The sequence below is a fragment of the Aphis gossypii genome, chromosome 1 (assembly GCF_020184175.1).
Source record: "Aphis gossypii isolate Hap1 chromosome 1, ASM2018417v2, whole genome shotgun sequence".
In the NCBI taxonomy this organism is placed as follows: domain Eukaryota; kingdom Metazoa; phylum Arthropoda; class Insecta; order Hemiptera; family Aphididae; genus Aphis; species Aphis gossypii.
Genome location: NC_065530.1, coordinates 18,859,114 through 18,877,770, shown reverse-complemented (window position 1 = coordinate 18,877,770; position 18,657 = coordinate 18,859,114). Strand labels below are relative to the sequence as shown.

General features: G+C 25.0%; 5 protein-coding genes across 9 annotated transcripts; 3 read left to right on the top strand and 2 right to left on the bottom strand.

Annotated features, from left to right (window-relative positions):
- The first annotated feature begins 266 nt into the window (after nucleotides 1–266).
- Nucleotides 267–4,170, top strand: LOC114131930 (histone-lysine N-methyltransferase, H3 lysine-79 specific). Of its 4 annotated transcripts, none has more exons than XM_027997276.2 (13): nucleotides 267–439; nucleotides 539–602; nucleotides 677–809; nucleotides 933–1,018; nucleotides 1,113–1,307; nucleotides 1,405–1,518; nucleotides 1,707–1,812; nucleotides 1,872–2,015; nucleotides 2,097–2,470; nucleotides 2,546–2,770; nucleotides 2,858–2,919; nucleotides 3,003–3,100; nucleotides 3,407–4,170. In XM_027997276.2, exons 1-13 carry the CDS (start codon nucleotides 376–378, stop codon nucleotides 3,476–3,478), a joined length of 1,737 nt encoding a protein of 578 aa, XP_027853077.2. In that variant the 5' UTR covers nucleotides 267–375; the 3' UTR covers nucleotides 3,479–4,170. The 4 variants fall into 4 exon arrangements, with proteins under 4 accessions (XP_027853077.2, XP_027853078.2, XP_027853076.2 ...); XM_027997277.2 differs by having other exon boundaries at nucleotides 536–602; nucleotides 677–800; XM_027997275.2 differs by having other exon boundaries at nucleotides 536–602; nucleotides 3,407–4,169.
- Nucleotides 4,171–4,452: 282 nt separating this feature from the next.
- LOC114131932 (uncharacterized) lies at nucleotides 4,453–9,004 on the top strand. Its single transcript, XM_027997282.2, has 3 exons — nucleotides 4,453–5,160; nucleotides 5,540–5,745; nucleotides 8,204–9,004. The coding sequence occupies exons 1-3, from the start codon at nucleotides 5,017–5,019 to the stop codon at nucleotides 8,706–8,708; spliced, it is 855 nt and encodes a 284-aa protein (XP_027853083.2). The 5' UTR covers nucleotides 4,453–5,016; the 3' UTR covers nucleotides 8,709–9,004.
- A 938-nt stretch (nucleotides 9,005–9,942) lies between these two features.
- LOC114131942 (transmembrane protein 170A) lies at nucleotides 9,943–11,507 on the bottom strand. The gene is made up of 3 exons (XM_027997293.2): nucleotides 11,176–11,507; nucleotides 11,002–11,107; nucleotides 9,943–10,293 (listed from the first exon to the last, which is right to left on the bottom strand). The coding sequence occupies exons 1-3, from the start codon at nucleotides 11,267–11,269 to the stop codon at nucleotides 10,098–10,100; spliced, it is 396 nt and encodes a 131-aa protein (XP_027853094.1). The 5' UTR covers nucleotides 11,270–11,507; the 3' UTR covers nucleotides 9,943–10,097.
- A 136-nt stretch (nucleotides 11,508–11,643) lies between these two features.
- Nucleotides 11,644–14,652, top strand: LOC114131941 (craniofacial development protein 1). The gene is made up of 7 exons (XM_027997292.2): nucleotides 11,644–11,904; nucleotides 12,069–12,145; nucleotides 12,396–12,549; nucleotides 12,612–12,712; nucleotides 13,208–13,364; nucleotides 14,158–14,385; nucleotides 14,459–14,652. Exons 2-7 carry the CDS (start codon nucleotides 12,085–12,087, stop codon nucleotides 14,553–14,555), a joined length of 798 nt encoding a protein of 265 aa, XP_027853093.2. The 5' UTR covers nucleotides 11,644–11,904; nucleotides 12,069–12,084; the 3' UTR covers nucleotides 14,556–14,652.
- Nucleotides 14,653–14,860: 208 nt separating this feature from the next.
- LOC114131945 (gamma-tubulin complex component 4) lies at nucleotides 14,861–17,784 on the bottom strand. Of its 2 annotated transcripts, XM_027997299.2 has the most exons (3): nucleotides 17,628–17,784; nucleotides 16,948–17,522; nucleotides 14,861–16,304 (listed from the first exon to the last, which is right to left on the bottom strand). In XM_027997299.2, the coding sequence occupies exons 2-3, from the start codon at nucleotides 17,491–17,493 to the stop codon at nucleotides 15,036–15,038; spliced, it is 1,815 nt and encodes a 604-aa protein (XP_027853100.2). In that variant the 5' UTR covers nucleotides 17,494–17,522; nucleotides 17,628–17,784; the 3' UTR covers nucleotides 14,861–15,035. The 2 variants fall into 2 exon arrangements, with proteins under 2 accessions (XP_027853100.2, XP_050063999.1); XM_050208042.1 differs by having other exon boundaries at nucleotides 14,862–16,304; nucleotides 16,948–17,784.
- Between the last annotated feature and the right edge of the window lie 873 nt (nucleotides 17,785–18,657).

Below are 18,657 nucleotides of genomic sequence, written 5' to 3'. Positions count from 1 at the left end.
TAGAAACTTATCTCAAATTTGTTTATATATTTTTGAAATTGGTAGAAATAATATGCTTGCCGTTTAATAATACATAAATTATATATGTATTATAGTAACGTATATAAATAAATTATAATAATGTGTACACATACTTTCATTGAAACTTAATTCATGCAAAAGATTTATAACTGCAGTGTTATTTAGTTTAGTGTCAACAAATAGTTACTATGACTACGCAAAATATGGTCAATATGTTTAAGATTATTGACCCCATATGTGTGAGGTCTTAAGGAGAAACAGTATCGTGTTTCGTATGTTCGTCATTATTGTTTTCTTTTGTAGCCAGATAAACAGTTTTTCTCATATGATTTCCATTATTCGTTCGACAGTTAAATGATGGTAGTGAAGTCAGTATCGTTGATCGAGTTAAAAAAACAACAATGGGCAAAAGAGAAAGGTAAGTAAAATATATATTAATTCATTATAATCGCATGCGATTATTTTCAAATGTACAAATACATTTTTATTTTTATTTACAACGAATTTTTTTTAGAAGAGATGGTAAAATTAAACAGTTACTGGAAAAATCAAAACACACCAATTGTGTTCAATGATCAAAGGTATTATAATTTCTAATACGTCAATTTGTGACCACGGCATCTTACTAAATATTATTTTTATTTTTCCATTAAAGGGATCATGTTATTTATCCGGAAATACGTTCAAATGACATTGATCGTCTATCTATATACAAAGATTTACAAACACAAAAAAATTTAAGTTTTCCGCCAATTTCTCACGATAATCAAAAACAAAACGTACACAACGTAAAAAAATTCACTTTTAGTTAATTATTATATTTTTGCTTTAATAAATATGTTTATGTTCATTATTATTCATTGCGTACCTAATACACTATACCTATTTATTTAAACCATTTGTATTTACAGAATACCTACATTAATAAAATTGAAAAAGATATAAATATTGATACTGGAGTAATGGATGATTTTAAACCAAAAAGCACACATACTATGTAAGTCAAAAATTATATATTTACCTAAAATATTAAAAAAAAAAATTGATGTATAGAATTAACAATATACATTCTATATTATAAAATATTAAAGATTAAATCGGACCTACACAATATCAAAAGAAAACAATACTAATGAAGGAGTAGGAACATTAGAAAGACAAAAATGGGATAAGCAAAATAATGCTAGTGGGTTAAATCCGCCAATTTTTAATTCAAATGACAGAAAATACTTAACCGATGAAAGAAATGGAACACCAGCATGGGTAGAATATCCATTAGAAAAACCGTAAGTAATGAGTGGATTTAATTAACTCGGAAATTAAGACATATAATATTTTTGTAAAGAGCAAATGTATATTGAGTATTATTTATATTTAAAATAGTTTTGTAACCAACGAAATAGTTAAAACACAATTTCAAGATACTCATAAAGCTTCAGATTTTGGAGGTAGCTGTGACACTTTAAGTTCTTTAGATTCGAACAACGCCTATAACAGGTAAAATATATTTTGCTGTATAACTAGAGAATTGAGAGCATATGCTAAAATAAAAATGTCCGGTGAATGTATATATTAATTATTTATTTTTTATAAATATTAACAACAATATGGAGTATAGGTATATCGTATATATTTTAAAATTAAAAGGTTTATATTTCTTTTTTGCATGTATACAATATACATAGGACTTACTTGCTAGGACAAAATATTCCATTGACCACTGAAGAATTAGCTGCTAGAGAAGTTAAAAGGCAAAAAGCAATGGAACTTCAAGAAGCTATAAAACAACAGGTGAATAGGCCTAAAATTTTAATTTGTAGCTAAAATCTCTTATATAATTTACACCATAGTTAAAAGAAAGACAATTAAAGAAAAAAGAAGAACTCGAAAAGAAAAAACAGGACGATTTGGTAGAAGAACGGCGTATACAAAGACAACAAGAAATTGAAAGAAAACGGCTAGAAGACGAGATGAAGCGACAACGGGAAAAAGAAGTAAGTCTTAAAATTATAGTATATAAAACCATTATCAAAAACAATATAATATTAGTTTTAATGCATATTGTATCCAAATAGTTGTGTGAAGAACGAAAAGCAAAAGCAATGCAAGAAGTGTTAGAGAACGCTCAAAAACAAGCGAAAGAAAACAAATCCAAACACATGCAAAAAAAACGACATAATCAGGATGAAGACAAAGAACAAATTTCCAAAGAGCCTGCAGTAGTAGTTAGTAACTGCAGTGAGCCTAAGTTAGAACCAAAAGTTTGTCTAGATCCCAAGACACAATCAAACGCACCGAATCCAGTAGAAGTAAAAGAGATACCTAAGTGTCCGGACGTCGATGTGACACTTCAAACTTCACCATCTCCACTAAACCGTCAAAAATTATTAACGCCGAGCAAATTTCGTAGTCAGACTACTAGTGTTGCAATACAAACGGAAATTTTAAAGTAAATCTAAAATTTAATTTTAACTAAAACGCTGTTCTTAGTCTAACAAGTTTTTCGAAATTACTTCTGTTTCAGAAAACCCGTGAAATCTTCAGTTGGAAATGAATACCAAAAATCTATAGATTTAGATCAAAGGCCTAAGTGGGGAGTGAATAGACCAGAAGTGCAGTATATCAAACAAAGTGCCAAGGATCCAAATTATCAGTTGAAATTGAAACAAAAGTCTCCATGGAACAGAAGAATAATTAATAATACAAATTCAGCGAAATGCCAATCATCAAATATAAACGGGCGAACCGGGTAAACTATCTAAGAATTACTAAAATAGTTAAAGTCATTAGACTATTGGGTATATTTGTTCATTTGGTTGTGTATACTCAAATATAGCTTTACATTTCCGGATAATTATTCAAAAAAGACGTTTTCATACGGCCGTCCAAATTTTGCAGGTGTGTTGTGTGGAAAATGGTACCTACTTATTTGGATTAGCTATTATTTATTAAAATAAGCTTTACGTTATTGTATGTTTCAGAAATGAAAAACAGTAATAGTGTTTCAGATAAAGCTCCTTCGTTGTCAGAAAGCATATCGGTTAGTGATGTGTTATACCAATTATCGTCGTTACGAAAGGTAAATGTACAATTTATATGTATAATCTAAATGAATGAATAAATAAACATTTTAGTATACATAATATTTAAATAATAAATAATAATAACACCTTATCGATCGCTAATGCATAAACAATGTTTTGATTTAAATAACGGCTGCCGATAATATATATTTTAATTAAATATAGATTCACGAAAAAACATTATTATATGTTATTATTAGGTATAATAGTTATTATACAGTTTGTTATACACAAAAAACGTTAAAATCATTGTCAGTAGCTTATTATAAATGTTAATTAAAATTATATTTGTTTATATATAGGTACTGGAAACCAAACGAAAACATTGGAAAAGTGTTATTGCTGACGAATCGCCGTCGTCAGATTCTTCATGATTTTTTAATATTAAATTTATGAATTGCTAATATTACCTAAATTTTAGGTTTTGGAGTATCAGATAACAATAGTTAATATACATAACTGATAAACTATCTCATATCTAAATATTAAAAAATATTAATAACATTATTTTTCATAAAATAACTGTAATGATAATAATATGTACTAAATAATTGTAGCCATACATAATTTTTTCTGCAGGTTCAAAATTTTCAAATAAAAAGAATGAAAGAAGCGTTACCTAAATTAGTAGCAACTTAGAAAACTAAAAAAGATAAAATTAACTTTTTTTATACCATTTTTTTCTTTAAAAAAAAATTGGATTTCGCTAAATTATTTTTACCTACTAGGTATGAGTGTTCTTATGTTATAATTTAGTTAATATACTTATTATAAATTAAACTTTTAAATTTTAAAATATTATATTATGATTGTCGTTTTTTACTATCTATAGTATGAAGGTATTATGAGGTAATGTATATTATGTATATAATTGAAGTTAACAATTATTATTTATAAAAATGCAATTTTTACTTATACCTACATTATTATATATTAATTAAATCAATTTATTACATCCATACATTGCTATATAAGTATAAGGTGAAAAATTAATTACATTTGTAACATTATCTATGAATTAGTTATTTAAGAAAATTTAATTTGTATAATTAAACAAAATCATAAAAATAACTTGAAGGCCAAAATGTTATATTACATTTTTTTTTTCTAATAAGGTATTATATTTTATAGTTTTATAACTAATAGTTTTATTATCATATAGGTACTACTATTATTTATTAAACATTTATTTATATTATACATATACCTACTTAGTATTTACTAATGTTTAACTTTAGACTTAATATCATATCAATAAGAATATAGTTATCATTCACTAATTCTTAGGTATTTATTACCAAAACTTAACATTAATTACAATAATTAAAAAAAAAAAAACATAAAAATATTTACACTTTTGTAATGCAAAAAACAATATGTTATTTTTTTTGGCGTTATTATTTATTATTGTTGTGTATACTTTTATGTACGTTAATATGCTTACATTTTTTGTAATATTAAAAAACAATATTGCTATAAGACATACCTATAGAAAAACACTTATATGTTTAACGCGTATATTTTAGTCTTGTAGTCTTATTATAGGTACTTGATTAAATTGTTATTGTACAGTTTTTGTTGAGGAAAATCAATTCAATTCACATATGCTTATGTATGTACATATAAACGGTAATCAAAACAATAAACAACTTGAAGTTTTATTAATTATATTCCTAATGCAGTATCCAGTATTAAAAAAATGTGGGTTATAAATATCAGAAACGTGACCGATAAATTGACATGTGATATATTAATAACGCAATTACGCAAATACCAAATTCTAAATTTACTTGTTTGATTTAACAACAACCTGTGTATGTTAATTAATTCATTTATTTTTGTTAACAGTTCAATTACATGATGCTTGAAAAATGATAATATTTATGGATTTTATTAAAACAATTACAAAAAAATGGCCTCACAAATTGAAGAATTTCTCGCTAAAAAGAAAGAACAAACTACACTATTGGATTTACATAACTGTATTGCAAATTCAAAGGAAGAATTAAGAAAACTCGTCGAAAAAGTTCCAGAATTCAAGATAAAACCAGAAAAAGTAATGTTTTGTTAATACTTTAAAATAATATAAAGCTATAACATAATATTATAATGTGTTTAAGACGTTATAAATTTTAATAAATTAATAATTTATATAAGTTTTACATTTTATAATTATATCACCTATATTGACTTTAGCGTAGAGACTAACTGTTAGCGGAAAAAGGTCATGCACATTTCATTAAAAAAAAAAAATGGTTGAAACTCAAAATAATTATTAAATAATATTAAGTTATGAGATTAAAATTAAAATTTTAAAATATTTAGCTGTATTTATTAATATATTTTGCTTAAAACTACAAAATATTGTCATATTATATAGTATATATAGTATATTATATAGTTATTTCAATATTATTATCAATATTTTTTTTTAGAAACTAGGTGATATTAAGATAAGAGAAAAAAAATTCAAGTTTAAGCTACCCAAGAAAGAAAGTAAAAAACCGTTCCCGTTTGCCGAGCCAACGCCTTCAGAAATGAAAGGAGTTTCATTAGATGAGTTGTACTCGGTTAATATTCCATGGAAAATGCTTACTTCTCTTCGCCCAAAATCAAAAATCGACGAAGAATATTTTTCGAGGTAATGTTTTAAAAATTTTTTATTTCTTTTGCATTTTTCAAACTAAATTCTTATAGCTAAATGATGTACATAAAAAAAAATGCTATGATTATACGTTTGAAAAAAATAAAATATTTAAACGTAGATTTAAAAAACTTTAAACACTTTAATGTTTTCATCTACCTTTAAATTTTACAACAACAAAAAAAATACCTGTAATATATACGTAACTATTTAAACTAAATAATTCAATCCCTTTATTATCAGTAACTTTTCTTTTGTTATTAATAAGTTATAAATATACTGTATAATTATTATAGCTACTGTATAAGAAACGTGATGAAAAATAAAAATACAGATGGCTGTAGATAAATTAATTTTATGTAATTTAATTTGGGCTTATGTAATATTATAATTTTATAAAATAGAATAGTAAATAAACTATTATTGTATAGGTACTTTTATAGATTGAAATTCGGTAGATATTTATGAGCAATTGATAACAAGACAAATTTTCAATCCACATTATGAAATTTGGTTAAAATTAAAAATTGTACCTATTGATATTTTAATAGCCACTAATATACATACACGACTCCCCAAATTATATATAAAATATATATGAATATACGATTTCGCACAATTCTAAATAAAACGTTGCCATTTCGAAAACAAAATATTTATTATTGTAAGGGCCGAGCCACACTAAAGCGGCGCGCTGTAAGCATACAACGGTGACACCCGATAACGTGCTTTAAAATGACGTGCTGTACTCGGGCGATACACTAGCGTTTTCACCACGTGTCTAAACCACTCTAAACATAGACAGTGTATAACGAAATAATTTTATGTATTATAAAATAGGGCTCGGTTTTCAAAGCATAATATGGTTCTTTTTTTTATAAATGAGATAGAAATCTAATTTTTATACATAAATTCGTTTCGTTTCCAAATAAACCAATTTATTTTGCTTTTTTGTTGCTTTTATTCAATTATTAATTCAACTATGGATTTTCATATGTTTGTTACTACTGTAACAAAAATAAAAAATGTAAAAACCCAGACTTCGGATATTTATTATTTTCGTTATCAGCTTATTTATTAAATTTATTAAACGTATAGATTATCGATCTACGTATAACTACCTTTAGTACCAATACGGTCAGTATGCCTTCAACATCAATACCGATCGTTTCAAAATAATTTAAGATTTAGGGTTGTAGTTTCATTCTTATGTGAAGTATACACCGATCACTTCAGTGGATATAGAGAGTTCGTTTTCTATGTACCTATACAAATATTCTATCGGATAATAGAGTTATTAGTTTTACTACTGAAAATCTTGGTAAATAAATAAATTTTTAAAATTGTTTATTCATTTTTTAACTAGTTCGTGTTAATTTTTGTTCATGCTTTTTTTTTAAAAAAAAAGTAAATAAGTATGCTTTTTTTGATTTTTTAAAACAATCGTGTGCTTTTTTAGTTACTTATTATGCTTTAAAATCCGAGCCCAAATTATAAACTTCAATAAAACTTCGATTATTCACCACTTTTTTCATCCGTCAATTTCTGTTAAACTTCATCCATTGGCATTGGCATATAAAGGTATCGTGATTTATAAATATTCGTATTAAAGGTATATATATTATTATTACCCATTGGCTTCACCATGAATACGATGCTATAATATTGAAGTTTCAGGATTAATTTGTTTTTTACACTACCATTGTTTGCCTTATTTTTTTTTTATTTTTTTTCTTATACAACTTGTTTTCTTTTTTTTATATTAGCTGTTCAAATTTATATTACTGTTTTTCTGTTATTGTTTTATTATTTTTATTATTTTTTTCTTTTTTTTTACTGTGTATTGGAGTAGCTATTTAAAGAGAAAATGATAAAGGTAAATGTGTTGTATATAAGATAACTCCTAGGCCTCCACACGTGTTTTTACTCAGTGAGGCCTAGTAATCTTTACCGATATTAAATAAAATAAAATAAATAAATAAATAAATATATATATACGTACTTATAGAAAAATAAAAAAACTTATCTGTGAAAAAAGCTCGGGATTCATATAAACAAACTAAAATTACCGATTTTTTAGATTATTTTATTTTATTATCCCATTTATACGTATAGTATTAAAATCTTTACCTACAATAGATTTATTAATTTTAAATATTATCAATAATATTTTTCTTTTATGCATCTAAATCAATTATCTATCCCCAACTCTCTAGGTTCCGCTTAAAGCGGTTAATTAAGGTTTTACTGTAATAAAAAAATTGAGAATTAGTAGATTTTATTTTACGGCTAAAATTGAAATTTTTAAGTGTTATCTTTAAAAAATAACCGATATGCTATAAAGCTTGTCAACTTCTACCAGATTATTTACTTTCACTATTGTTGTGTCTTCCCTTCTTAAAATACTGTTTTTTATAAATAAATTATTGATGATTGAGATTTTTTTTTGCTGTAGACAAGTCGAACTAGGTACGGCTACGCTCAAGACTAGAAATGCGGAGAAAAAGACGCCACGTGATAGTTTTCTGCGAAAAAAGAAAAATGCGTCTGGAGGAGTGGAGTCTAAGTTTTTATCCTGTAAAGAGTGCGGGATCGAATTTTGTACGGGTGAAAGCTGCAAAATATTCGACTACGATTCATTCAAAAGGATCGCAGTGTCTACTGTACAGACAACCACTGAACAAACTCAAGAATCGGTTTCCCAGGAAAAAAAGTTGTCAAAAAAGAAAAATGCTAGTAAAGGATCAAAATTAAAATCGCGTGGACCAGCGGCCAACGTTAAAAATACCCTGGCAAAGAAAAACGGTGAAAGAATTATAATTGGTGTGAACACCAAAAAAAAAAATTCTATCAGTGTTCCGGAAAAAACAATCATAGATAAGTCTAACAAAAACGTCAAAACAACTACTAAGGAAAATACGATAAAAAAAAAACAAGAGTTGTTAAAGACAAAGTCTTAAAATAATATTATATTATAATATAGGTAAAAACAATGAGTACTTTTTATATATTTCTCTACAATAATTATTATTACTAAATACTATTGTCATTTGTATTTTTACCAATTCCTATTTTTTTTAATTTTTTAAACTAACATTATAATAACAATGAGTACTTTTTATATATTTCTCTACAATAATTATTATTAGGTACTAAATACTATTGTCATTTGTACTTTTACCAATACCTACCTAATTTTTTAATTTTTGTTCTATTTTGTAATCTAACATTATAATAACTCACATTATTTGAATCTTTTTATACTTTATTAAAAAATAAATTAAGTATTGATATGTTTTGATATTATAATGCCTACAATAACGCCTTACATATTTTAATTTCAGTAAAATAGACACAATAAAAGACTTCCTAGTTACAATTTTAGAGTTAGATTAAGTTATGTTAGGTTAGATATCAATTGGGAGGAAGTAATGCGAAAGCAGTCCCCTCCCGGTCGTCGGTTCTAAACTTAAAAAAAAAAGGTTAGATATCAATATAATCATATGCAATTTAATTTTTATTTTGAAAATATATTGATAAATACTTTATCAGTTTATCACTTAACCTAATCAATCTTATAAATTTAATAAAAACACTAATTTATAAATTAGGTACAACCCAAAGGTATGTGAACATTTTTTTTCTAACAGACATACTTGCCTAATATATTAATGGAAATAAATCTCCAAACATCAAGTTTTTATACAAGTCACAATGGCACAACTTTTTTTAATCATAATTAAGATTGAGAAGAAATGTTAAAAGCAATCAATTTCAGTCTTAACATGATTAAATAATTAAATAAATTTTGCAGAGATAATTTAGATTAATTAAAACAAATTTTCTACATTGACCTTAACCATAAATTTAAATAACACATTTAATACTAAATGCCAATGTAATCATTTATTGTTCATTAATTAAATTTTAACTAGTGACACGTGATAGCAGGACACAAGTAAATACTTATTTCCTATATCCTCCTACCTTCAAGTACCAATAGTGAATCAAATTCAAACAATAATCTTTATATTATTGTATTGGAATAACCCATCTATAGTATATTAATTACTTCATCTATTCCTAAATTAATTGATTCACACGTAAGTGTGACATTTTTCTATTAGTATTACAATTTTAACTAATATTTTACTAGTATATGTATATATAGTCATCAAAGCATTAAAACAAAAATGCATATACACATTCAATTTTATTAATTAAAAAATAAATATATAAATTATCTTATATCACAATGCTTAGGTATTTATTATTAAATACCACACTATAATAAATTTTTTATTATACACAAAATATGTACATTATGTACAAATTATATTTCAAATGTTCTATAATGTAGCTAATATTCTTGTAAAACCTACAGCTGCTGAGAGTAATGTCTGTCCAACTCCCCAAAACATTGCATACAAAGGTTGCATTTGAATACTAGATGCTCGATAGACAAACGCTATGGTAGCACTGCTAACTATACCCGAACTAAGTGGAGCAAATATTCCAACCAATAAAATGAACAAAGGAAAAAACCTGTAACATAAAGAAGTGAGAATAAGTAACAAAACTAATGTAATAAAAAAAATATTGATGTATAGTTAGGTAACTAATAACATTTAAATATTATAAAACAAATTTTTAAAAAAAATGTAAAATAAAGAAAAATTTTATAATCAATCATGTTAAGTATCACTAATCAACCTCTTCCATGTATGTACTGAATGTACCTACTAGTAAGGCTGGGCATTGACGAATTAAAAGTTAAAATTAAGTTAATTAACTCTTTACTTTTTTCAAAAACACTTTTAACTTAACTAGTTAATGAAAAAAATATGAGTAACTTTTAATTTTATTATTTTAAAATAACTTAACTTGAGAAGTTAAAAACAATTGTTAACTTGTCCATTCTTGCCTACCAGTAGGTACATAAAATTATTGTTCATATTTTGTATAAATTGTTAATTTTAAATATAAATAAAAAATAATATATTTATTAGATATATCGTTTACATTACATCCATATTCAAATATTTACCTATTATTAGAGAATCAAGAGGATATTATGGAATTAAATATCTACTTTTATAGTGTACAATTTTAACTATGAAATTCTCAGTCTCAAGTCATAAATACAATTTTTTATGAGTGTGATTGCCAAGAAAATTTGGAGGCATAAATATGAACAAAAATATATATTTTGAGATATCAATTAAAAATAAAAACTAAATAATATTATCTTACTTTCCGAAATTATGTTTATGGAGTGTAGCAAAAGCAATTATTGCAGCTACAGTATGAACAATAGCAGATGAGAATAACGCCCATAAAAAAGTTTGATACCACATTTCTAAAAAAATATTTACAAAAAAGTTAAAATTATTTTATATATATCAATTTTAATTTTTTATGTATTACCAGGAAATGTACTAAGGGGCCGTTGAGATGCCAAACCAATGACATTGGAGATCGGAACAAGTTCAGGATTCTTGAAATCATTGAGTGGCATCATTTTTTAAAAATACAATCGATTTGTACGGATAAAAAAAAACTTCTTTCAAACCATTTTTTAATGTAGTTTATAAAACATAAAGTGTTATTGTACTATAGTATGTATTATTTTACGAACAGTCGAAGAACTAATTAGAATTAAGAAAAAAGTTTAACAGTATTACGTGAATCAGCTTCTTAAACCACAGTAGTTCCGTGTTATAAATTATAATTAATAGCACAGAATAAGTAATAGGTAACTAACAGCTAAAAACTCCATCAAATCGTTTTTTTACTTATCATTAAGTTCCTGTTTTTAATGATAAGGTTTATATGTTTTATCAAAAAATCAAAAAGATGCTTAAAACTGATAACATTATCGACAAAATCACTTAAAACAATATCCTTATTATATAAATATTATAAATAATGTGTTTCTTAATTGGTGGACAAAACAGACAACTTTATAACAACTGTAGCTTACAACAGTGACACAGTGTCTATCACTATAGGATTACCAATCGGTAACTCACCGATCCAGTACTACCACAGAACAAGTCTTCAGAGTTCAGACTATAGTCGCCACTCACCAGTCGACATTCGGCACTAGACTTGACACTATCGACAATCAAGTATCTAGGACTCTAGACGACAACGGTATGAAAATTTTAAATCAATTACCAAAGTACCTATTATACTAATAGTATTATTATAATAAATATCAATACCTGTTTAGTATTTAGTATTTATTTTAATACCGTGTGCATAAAGGCCTATAGTATTTTATTATTCTATAAAATTGAATTTAACTGCTCAAACAGGATAGACGGTGACATTATGGATTCACAAGATTATTCTGACAGCAGTGATGAAAATGATTCAGACTACAAACCACCAGGTAATTAATATCTTGATGAAATAACATTTGGATATTCTAACTAATTATGAAAATCTATTAATTTTCATTATAATTTGTGTGTGTAGTATCTTGGTCTGTTACTCTGTTCTAAAGAAAATATGTCTTAAAATGTTTTAATTATGATGAATTTTTAAGGAAAGCTACTAAGGATAAACAAAATAATATATAATTATAATGCTGTTAACATATATGATTCAAATTCAAAAAATTAATGTGTATTTATCATTAGGCGAAGATGAAAATTTATCAGAAGTTGATTCAGATGACCCAATCGATGATGATGAGGATAGTGTCAGTACATCTGCTAAAAAATCAAAGAGAACTAATAAGAAATCAACAACTAAGACGGGAAAAAGAAGATCACTAAAGAAATCTAAAAAAATGTAATACTTAGTTGATTTTAAGTTTAAATTTTAAATCATGTTTGTTTTGCCTACTTTTTCAGAGTTATTGATGACGAAACTATTGAAAAAACAAAGGAAGAAGTTGATACTCTCCTTAATTCCTCTGAAGATGATAAAAAACGTTTAGATGCTTTGTGGGAAGGTATTAATTAATTTTTATTAATTATTAGTATTTTTATTTTTTATAAAAAATTTAATAAATTATTAGATTAAAAACTATAATTTATAAGATACTAGCTAATCCCATGCACTTTTTTTCCCATTAAAAATGCCAACTCTATAATAATAAGCTTTTGATTGAATGCTGCATGTTTATTAATAACTAATTATTATCGCTTTAATAATTATAAAACTAAAGCCCATAACAACCATTTACAAACAAAAATTTCCATCGTAAATCTCAAAATCCATGTATGAGCACTTCCCCTGTTGGACATTTTTCTTTTTAAATTGGTCTATCATCCCAGAGGTCTAATCTATCTTTGTACCAAATGTCATCGCACTCAGATGAACGGTTTAGAAGTGTATTAAGAACACTCAGACTAAAATTCACTTATATATATAAGATAAGAATCTATCATCTATATATTATACATAGATAAGAATAATTTTTGAACTAATTGTTGTTTTGTTTTAGAATTTCAACGACCTATTCAAAAAAAATCTTCCAATACACCTATTACGAGTGAAATTAAATCCAAATCGAAAGAATCCATAAAAGTTGTAGATAAACTAGAAACTACCAAAAAAAGAAACTTTGAAGCGTTATTTGACTGCTCTGACTCATCTAAAAAGTAAATATATGTATTTAATATAAATTTTATTTTATTTTATTCAACTTTAATTAGATTTTATAACTTATAACTGCTGAAATTCCTACTACAACTACAGTGAAAAAATAATAAAATGCCTACATTGTATGTTCATTATTTTTGTTTGTATTAAGGTAAGAGATCAAGAATTATTCTTTTACAACATAATTTGAGGGATCTTAAATTTTTACATGTTTTATTACAAAATGTTGTAATTAAACTTCAAGTTAAAAAAGTTATTATACGGTATAAATTTATACTATTATAATAATTAAATACTTATTTATAATAAATGTAGTATTTTCAAAAAAAAATATCAATTCACTGTAATATTAAAAGTGAAATAAATGACTTTAATAGCGAATTGTGTCAAAAAATATATTATGTATGAAATATACTTGATTATATAGGCTGACAGATTATTCAGAATCGTTTTCTTATACAAAAATGTTTTATTGAATTCAAATAGACACACTCATTTTAGTGATCTACTTAACACCTAATATAAAATAGAACAGTATCCATTTACCTACTTTTTTTTTTTTGGATTTCTAAATTTAATTTTGAGTTTGTTTATCATTTAATATATTTTTCAGTACTTAGTTTATTTAAAAACAATATTTTACATTTAAATTATTATTTAATTAATAAAATAGTTTGATTTATTGTGAATATTTAAATTAAATCACAATACATTTATGAAAAATGTGAAAGTATTTATTATTTACTAAAAGTAAATTCGATGTTTATTATCAATATTTTTTTTGTTTTTCAGAGTGAAAAATGATGATAACACTGCTACAACAACAAAGTCTTCAGAAACAAAAAGTTCGGTAGCCCCTATTGCTACAAAGTCATCAGGAGGCTTAGCAAATATATTGAGTCAATTAGGAAAAAAAAGTAAATTATCGGTTTTAGAAAAATCTAAACAAGATTGGGATGGTTACAAAAAGAAAGAAGGAATTGTTGAAGAATTAGTCACATACAATAAAGGAAAAGATGGGTTTGTGTTAAAAATATTTTATTTATTGTAATAATTAAGAAATATTGTTTAATGTGTAATATTTCTATTTTAGGTACTTAGAAAAGCAAGACTTTTTAGAACGGACAGATTTACGACAATTTGAATTGGAAAAATCGATGAGAGCTGCAAATAGATCGCACAGAAATTAGACATGGCATAATTTATTTGTATTCTATCAATAATTCCTAATATTTACGTAATTCGTTTTTAACTTAAATTATATTCAATTTAAACTAAAATTAATATACTCTTTTTGTATTTTTATTTTAGAAAGTAAATTAATAATATTTTATTTTATATGACACCAGGTAGAAAAAAATGCAATATCTGTATTTATACATTTGTTTATATTATACAAACAACTGAATTTTAAAAAAAATAGAGACAATTTAAAGACAATTGATACAAAATAAAATGCTTGTCATGATACATTTATGATTTTTTATATGATTTAACATTTATAATAATAATATATTTACAGGTGTCTAAATATATAAGTAATTGAAAATATATAATATTTTTAATTGAAATTCATTATTAATAACATTACATTTTACAATTAATTATAATTTATCCTTATTTTAAAAAATAGTATCTTTTTATGCTTGTAAAATGTAGACATTTCATTTTCAACAATCACTAGATATGGTTCTGAGAAACCAGTTATTATAATTTAACCTGACAATAAATTGATTTGGTTTAGGAGTCACGTGAATTTCTTGAATGATGTTTATCAATGAGATCAATTTATTTGGTTTTTTAGTAAAAAGTAAATTTAATTCTTCAAAACACTGTTTGTATTGTGGATTTAATGCAGCCGTAATGTCAGTCATATATCTACAATAGTTTTCGCACATATCCAAAATTCTATTAAACGCTATGTAAACTTCTTCCATGAACAAAAATGAGTCTCTCATAATATTTGTTTGGAACATATCGTGTATGTGCTTAATTGTTTGAAAATCATTGGCATTGGTTAATTTTTCCAATAGAAGAAAATATTCATCCTCAATAACATCCAACTGAAGGTAACTGTAGAGGGTATCTATTAAGTATGATAATTTGGTTTTCAACTGGTCATTATGACCATTTACTTCAAAATGTTTAGATTTTTTTTCAATCCAAATTTCATGCAAATTTGTTTGTACTCTTTTGATCCGTGATAAAAATGCAAACAATTTTGAATAATTTTTTTGAACAGAGCTGGTAAATATAAATTGTAATGGCCATGTGGTTTCAAAAGTAACTTTAATTTTTGTCCATGTTGTTTCATCAGCTTCGTCATCTTCTAATGAACTAAAACCAAACACTTGATTCATAGATTTGTGCAGTTTAAGATCCTGAGCTGTATTATTAAATGCTACCTTAACAGCACGTAAACTATGCTCAGATTTCATAGATAAACTACACATTTTATTCAAAAAGTGCTTATAAAACTCTCCATTACCCAGCAAATAAAAATCTCTTACCAATTTCATATGATAAGCAAAACTATCATTATTGAACGATGCTTTTAACATATATTCATCTACAACATTATAAAACTTGTCAATTACTTGGACAAATTCATTTTTAGTAAACAAAGGCACATTTACTAAATTTAGTAAACTAGAAAACAATTCATCTCTTTTGTTTCCATATAGCTGTATAGAAATATCCTTGTAGTTTATCAAAGGCAATTGGTCATTTGAATGTTGCAAACTTTTAATAACATCACCAATTCTTGTTATTTTACTTGCAGTTGAAAGAGGGACAAAAGATGGCATTAAACTGGGTAATAAAGAAAACTGTTTAAATTCTTTTGTACTAGTAGAATATTGTGATTCAATGAAAAACTCTCTGTGAGGATCAAAAATCACTCCACGTGAGAAAAATGTGTTCAACTGCGATATTAACACCTATAATAAAATAAATCATTCAGTTACAAAGGGTAATATAAAACTTTATAGTAAAAAAATGTGAAAACAACTTGTGGAAGCAAAACGCTAAAAAAAAAATAACCAATATTATAAATAAATGTATTCCTAGTTTCCTGGTCTCAAGTGTTTTAACTATCTTAGATATGATAGTTGTGAGAGCCTCTTCACAAAATTGTCCCTTATTTTTTTACAGCCAAATTTATTTAATCAAACAATTTTTTTCAGTATGTTATGAAGTTGGTAAGGTTAAAAATCAAATAATATAGTATAAATACAAAATCCCTCAACATAAGTTATCAAAAACTTGAAATTCCAACACCTTAAATTGAAAAAACCACTCAATACCAAACTCACATTTATTCAACTTTCTCTACCTGACACTCCAACTCATTAGCTTAAACACAAAAAACTTAGAAATCTTAAATTAAAAAAAACAATTCAAACCTAACCTTCAATCAAGTTCTAACCGTGTATCATAATTTTAAACAACTTATTAATAATTGTATTTAGAATAGGTAGGTACTTAAACAGATTATAAATATTCTATTTTTGATGGAAAATAAAATTACAAATAAGTAAAAGACAAATTATATAGACAAATATTTCTATTTAGATATATTACCTGTAAACATTGTTTGAATATGAGAGATAATTGAACTTTGTCATCCATAAATTTCATACTGACTACTTCATGCATGAGATTCAATATTTGTCCACCATATAACTGAGAAAGTTCAATTTGATCTAAAATATTAATTATGGCAATAATCAATGGTTTATGTTGTTCAACTTTTCTTAATGTTTCAGCCAATAAACATTTGTTTTCTTTGTTATTTGATAAATCTTTTTCAATATCATTTATACAGTTGCGATATGGCTTCAAGGCGATCAGCATACCATTGACAAAAGCTTCAAAGTACAAGCCCTGTCTATTTGATTCCGATTCTCTGTAAATACTCTCCAATCGGTTAAAAGATATAATAACAGTGTTAAGCTTCTGATATTCTTCAGCCAATTGTAAGAAACTCTTCAACAGTTGCCTGTCCTCGGTATTCAAAATTATATACTCATCATCAGTGAAATTGCTATCATTGTCGACAATACACTGTAATACTTCTGATTTGTGGCCAAGTAAAGTAAACAATATATCAGGAATTAAACATTCCATTGTATTTGTTATACCTTAACCTTATGTAGCTATAATTTTGTACAATTTACAATATATTAATTTGTCAATATACTATTGTATATTGTATTAATTAACGATAATTGGTTAATATTTATTAGTCAATTACTACTTACAAGTTAGCAGTTAATAGTTTAAGTTTCTACCTATTTATATATCATAATAACTAATTAGCCATTAAGGTATTAACACTATTAACTATTAAGTAAATTCATAAATGTTAAATATATTTAAACATTTTAAAGTTTTTAGTTTAAACTTTAAACGGATAAAAAAAATATTCATAAATAATATTAGTGATAAAAGATTATCAATAATGATAACAGTTGATTAAATTGATAACGACATTAACAAAAATTCATAGATGATAAGAATTCTTTATTTAAATAATAATAATATCAATTTCCAATAATGAAATTGTATTAAATTTCTATATTATAAAAAATAACCTGGCAGTCGTCACAAATCGCAATATACCTAGTTGAACTTGTAGAATTTATTTCATAGAAAAAGGCAGAATTCTTATTTAATAATAATGTTACCTATTGCCTATTGGTTTATTTTGTAGTAATATTTTCCTAAAACTAAATTCATTCAGATAATACTGTAAAAAAGATTCTGATTTAAAGACAGAAAATTTAGTTGCAAATTATTTATAACAAGGAATTTTTATACAACATCGGTCAGTTATCTTATTATTTAGGTATCTGTTTAAAAAAATCTATTTTATTTTTTTTTATGTAGGTAGGTATTTAACTTAAAAACGAATAACATAAAATACTTGATAAGTTTCCTTCAAAATAAATGATATCAAATATTAATAACAACATATTCTAGGCATAGTAAAATTTTCTAAATAATTTTACTTTTTTTGAACTAAAAACTTTTAAAATATTTTTATTTTCTATAAATGTCTGTCCATAAAAAATCGTTTGCTGGATCAAAAAGCTTGAAATTTTGACCTTAACCTTTTTTTTTTTAGCTTATATCACTGAATTAGCTTGTATGAAAAGATTAAAAACATATTTAAGAAATTCAATGAAGGAGGTAAATATTCCCTATTCAATAATGAAAAATGAAACATTAGTTGTACCTATTTATAATTTATTAATAAACAATAATTGTTTAAATTTTGAATATAATTTT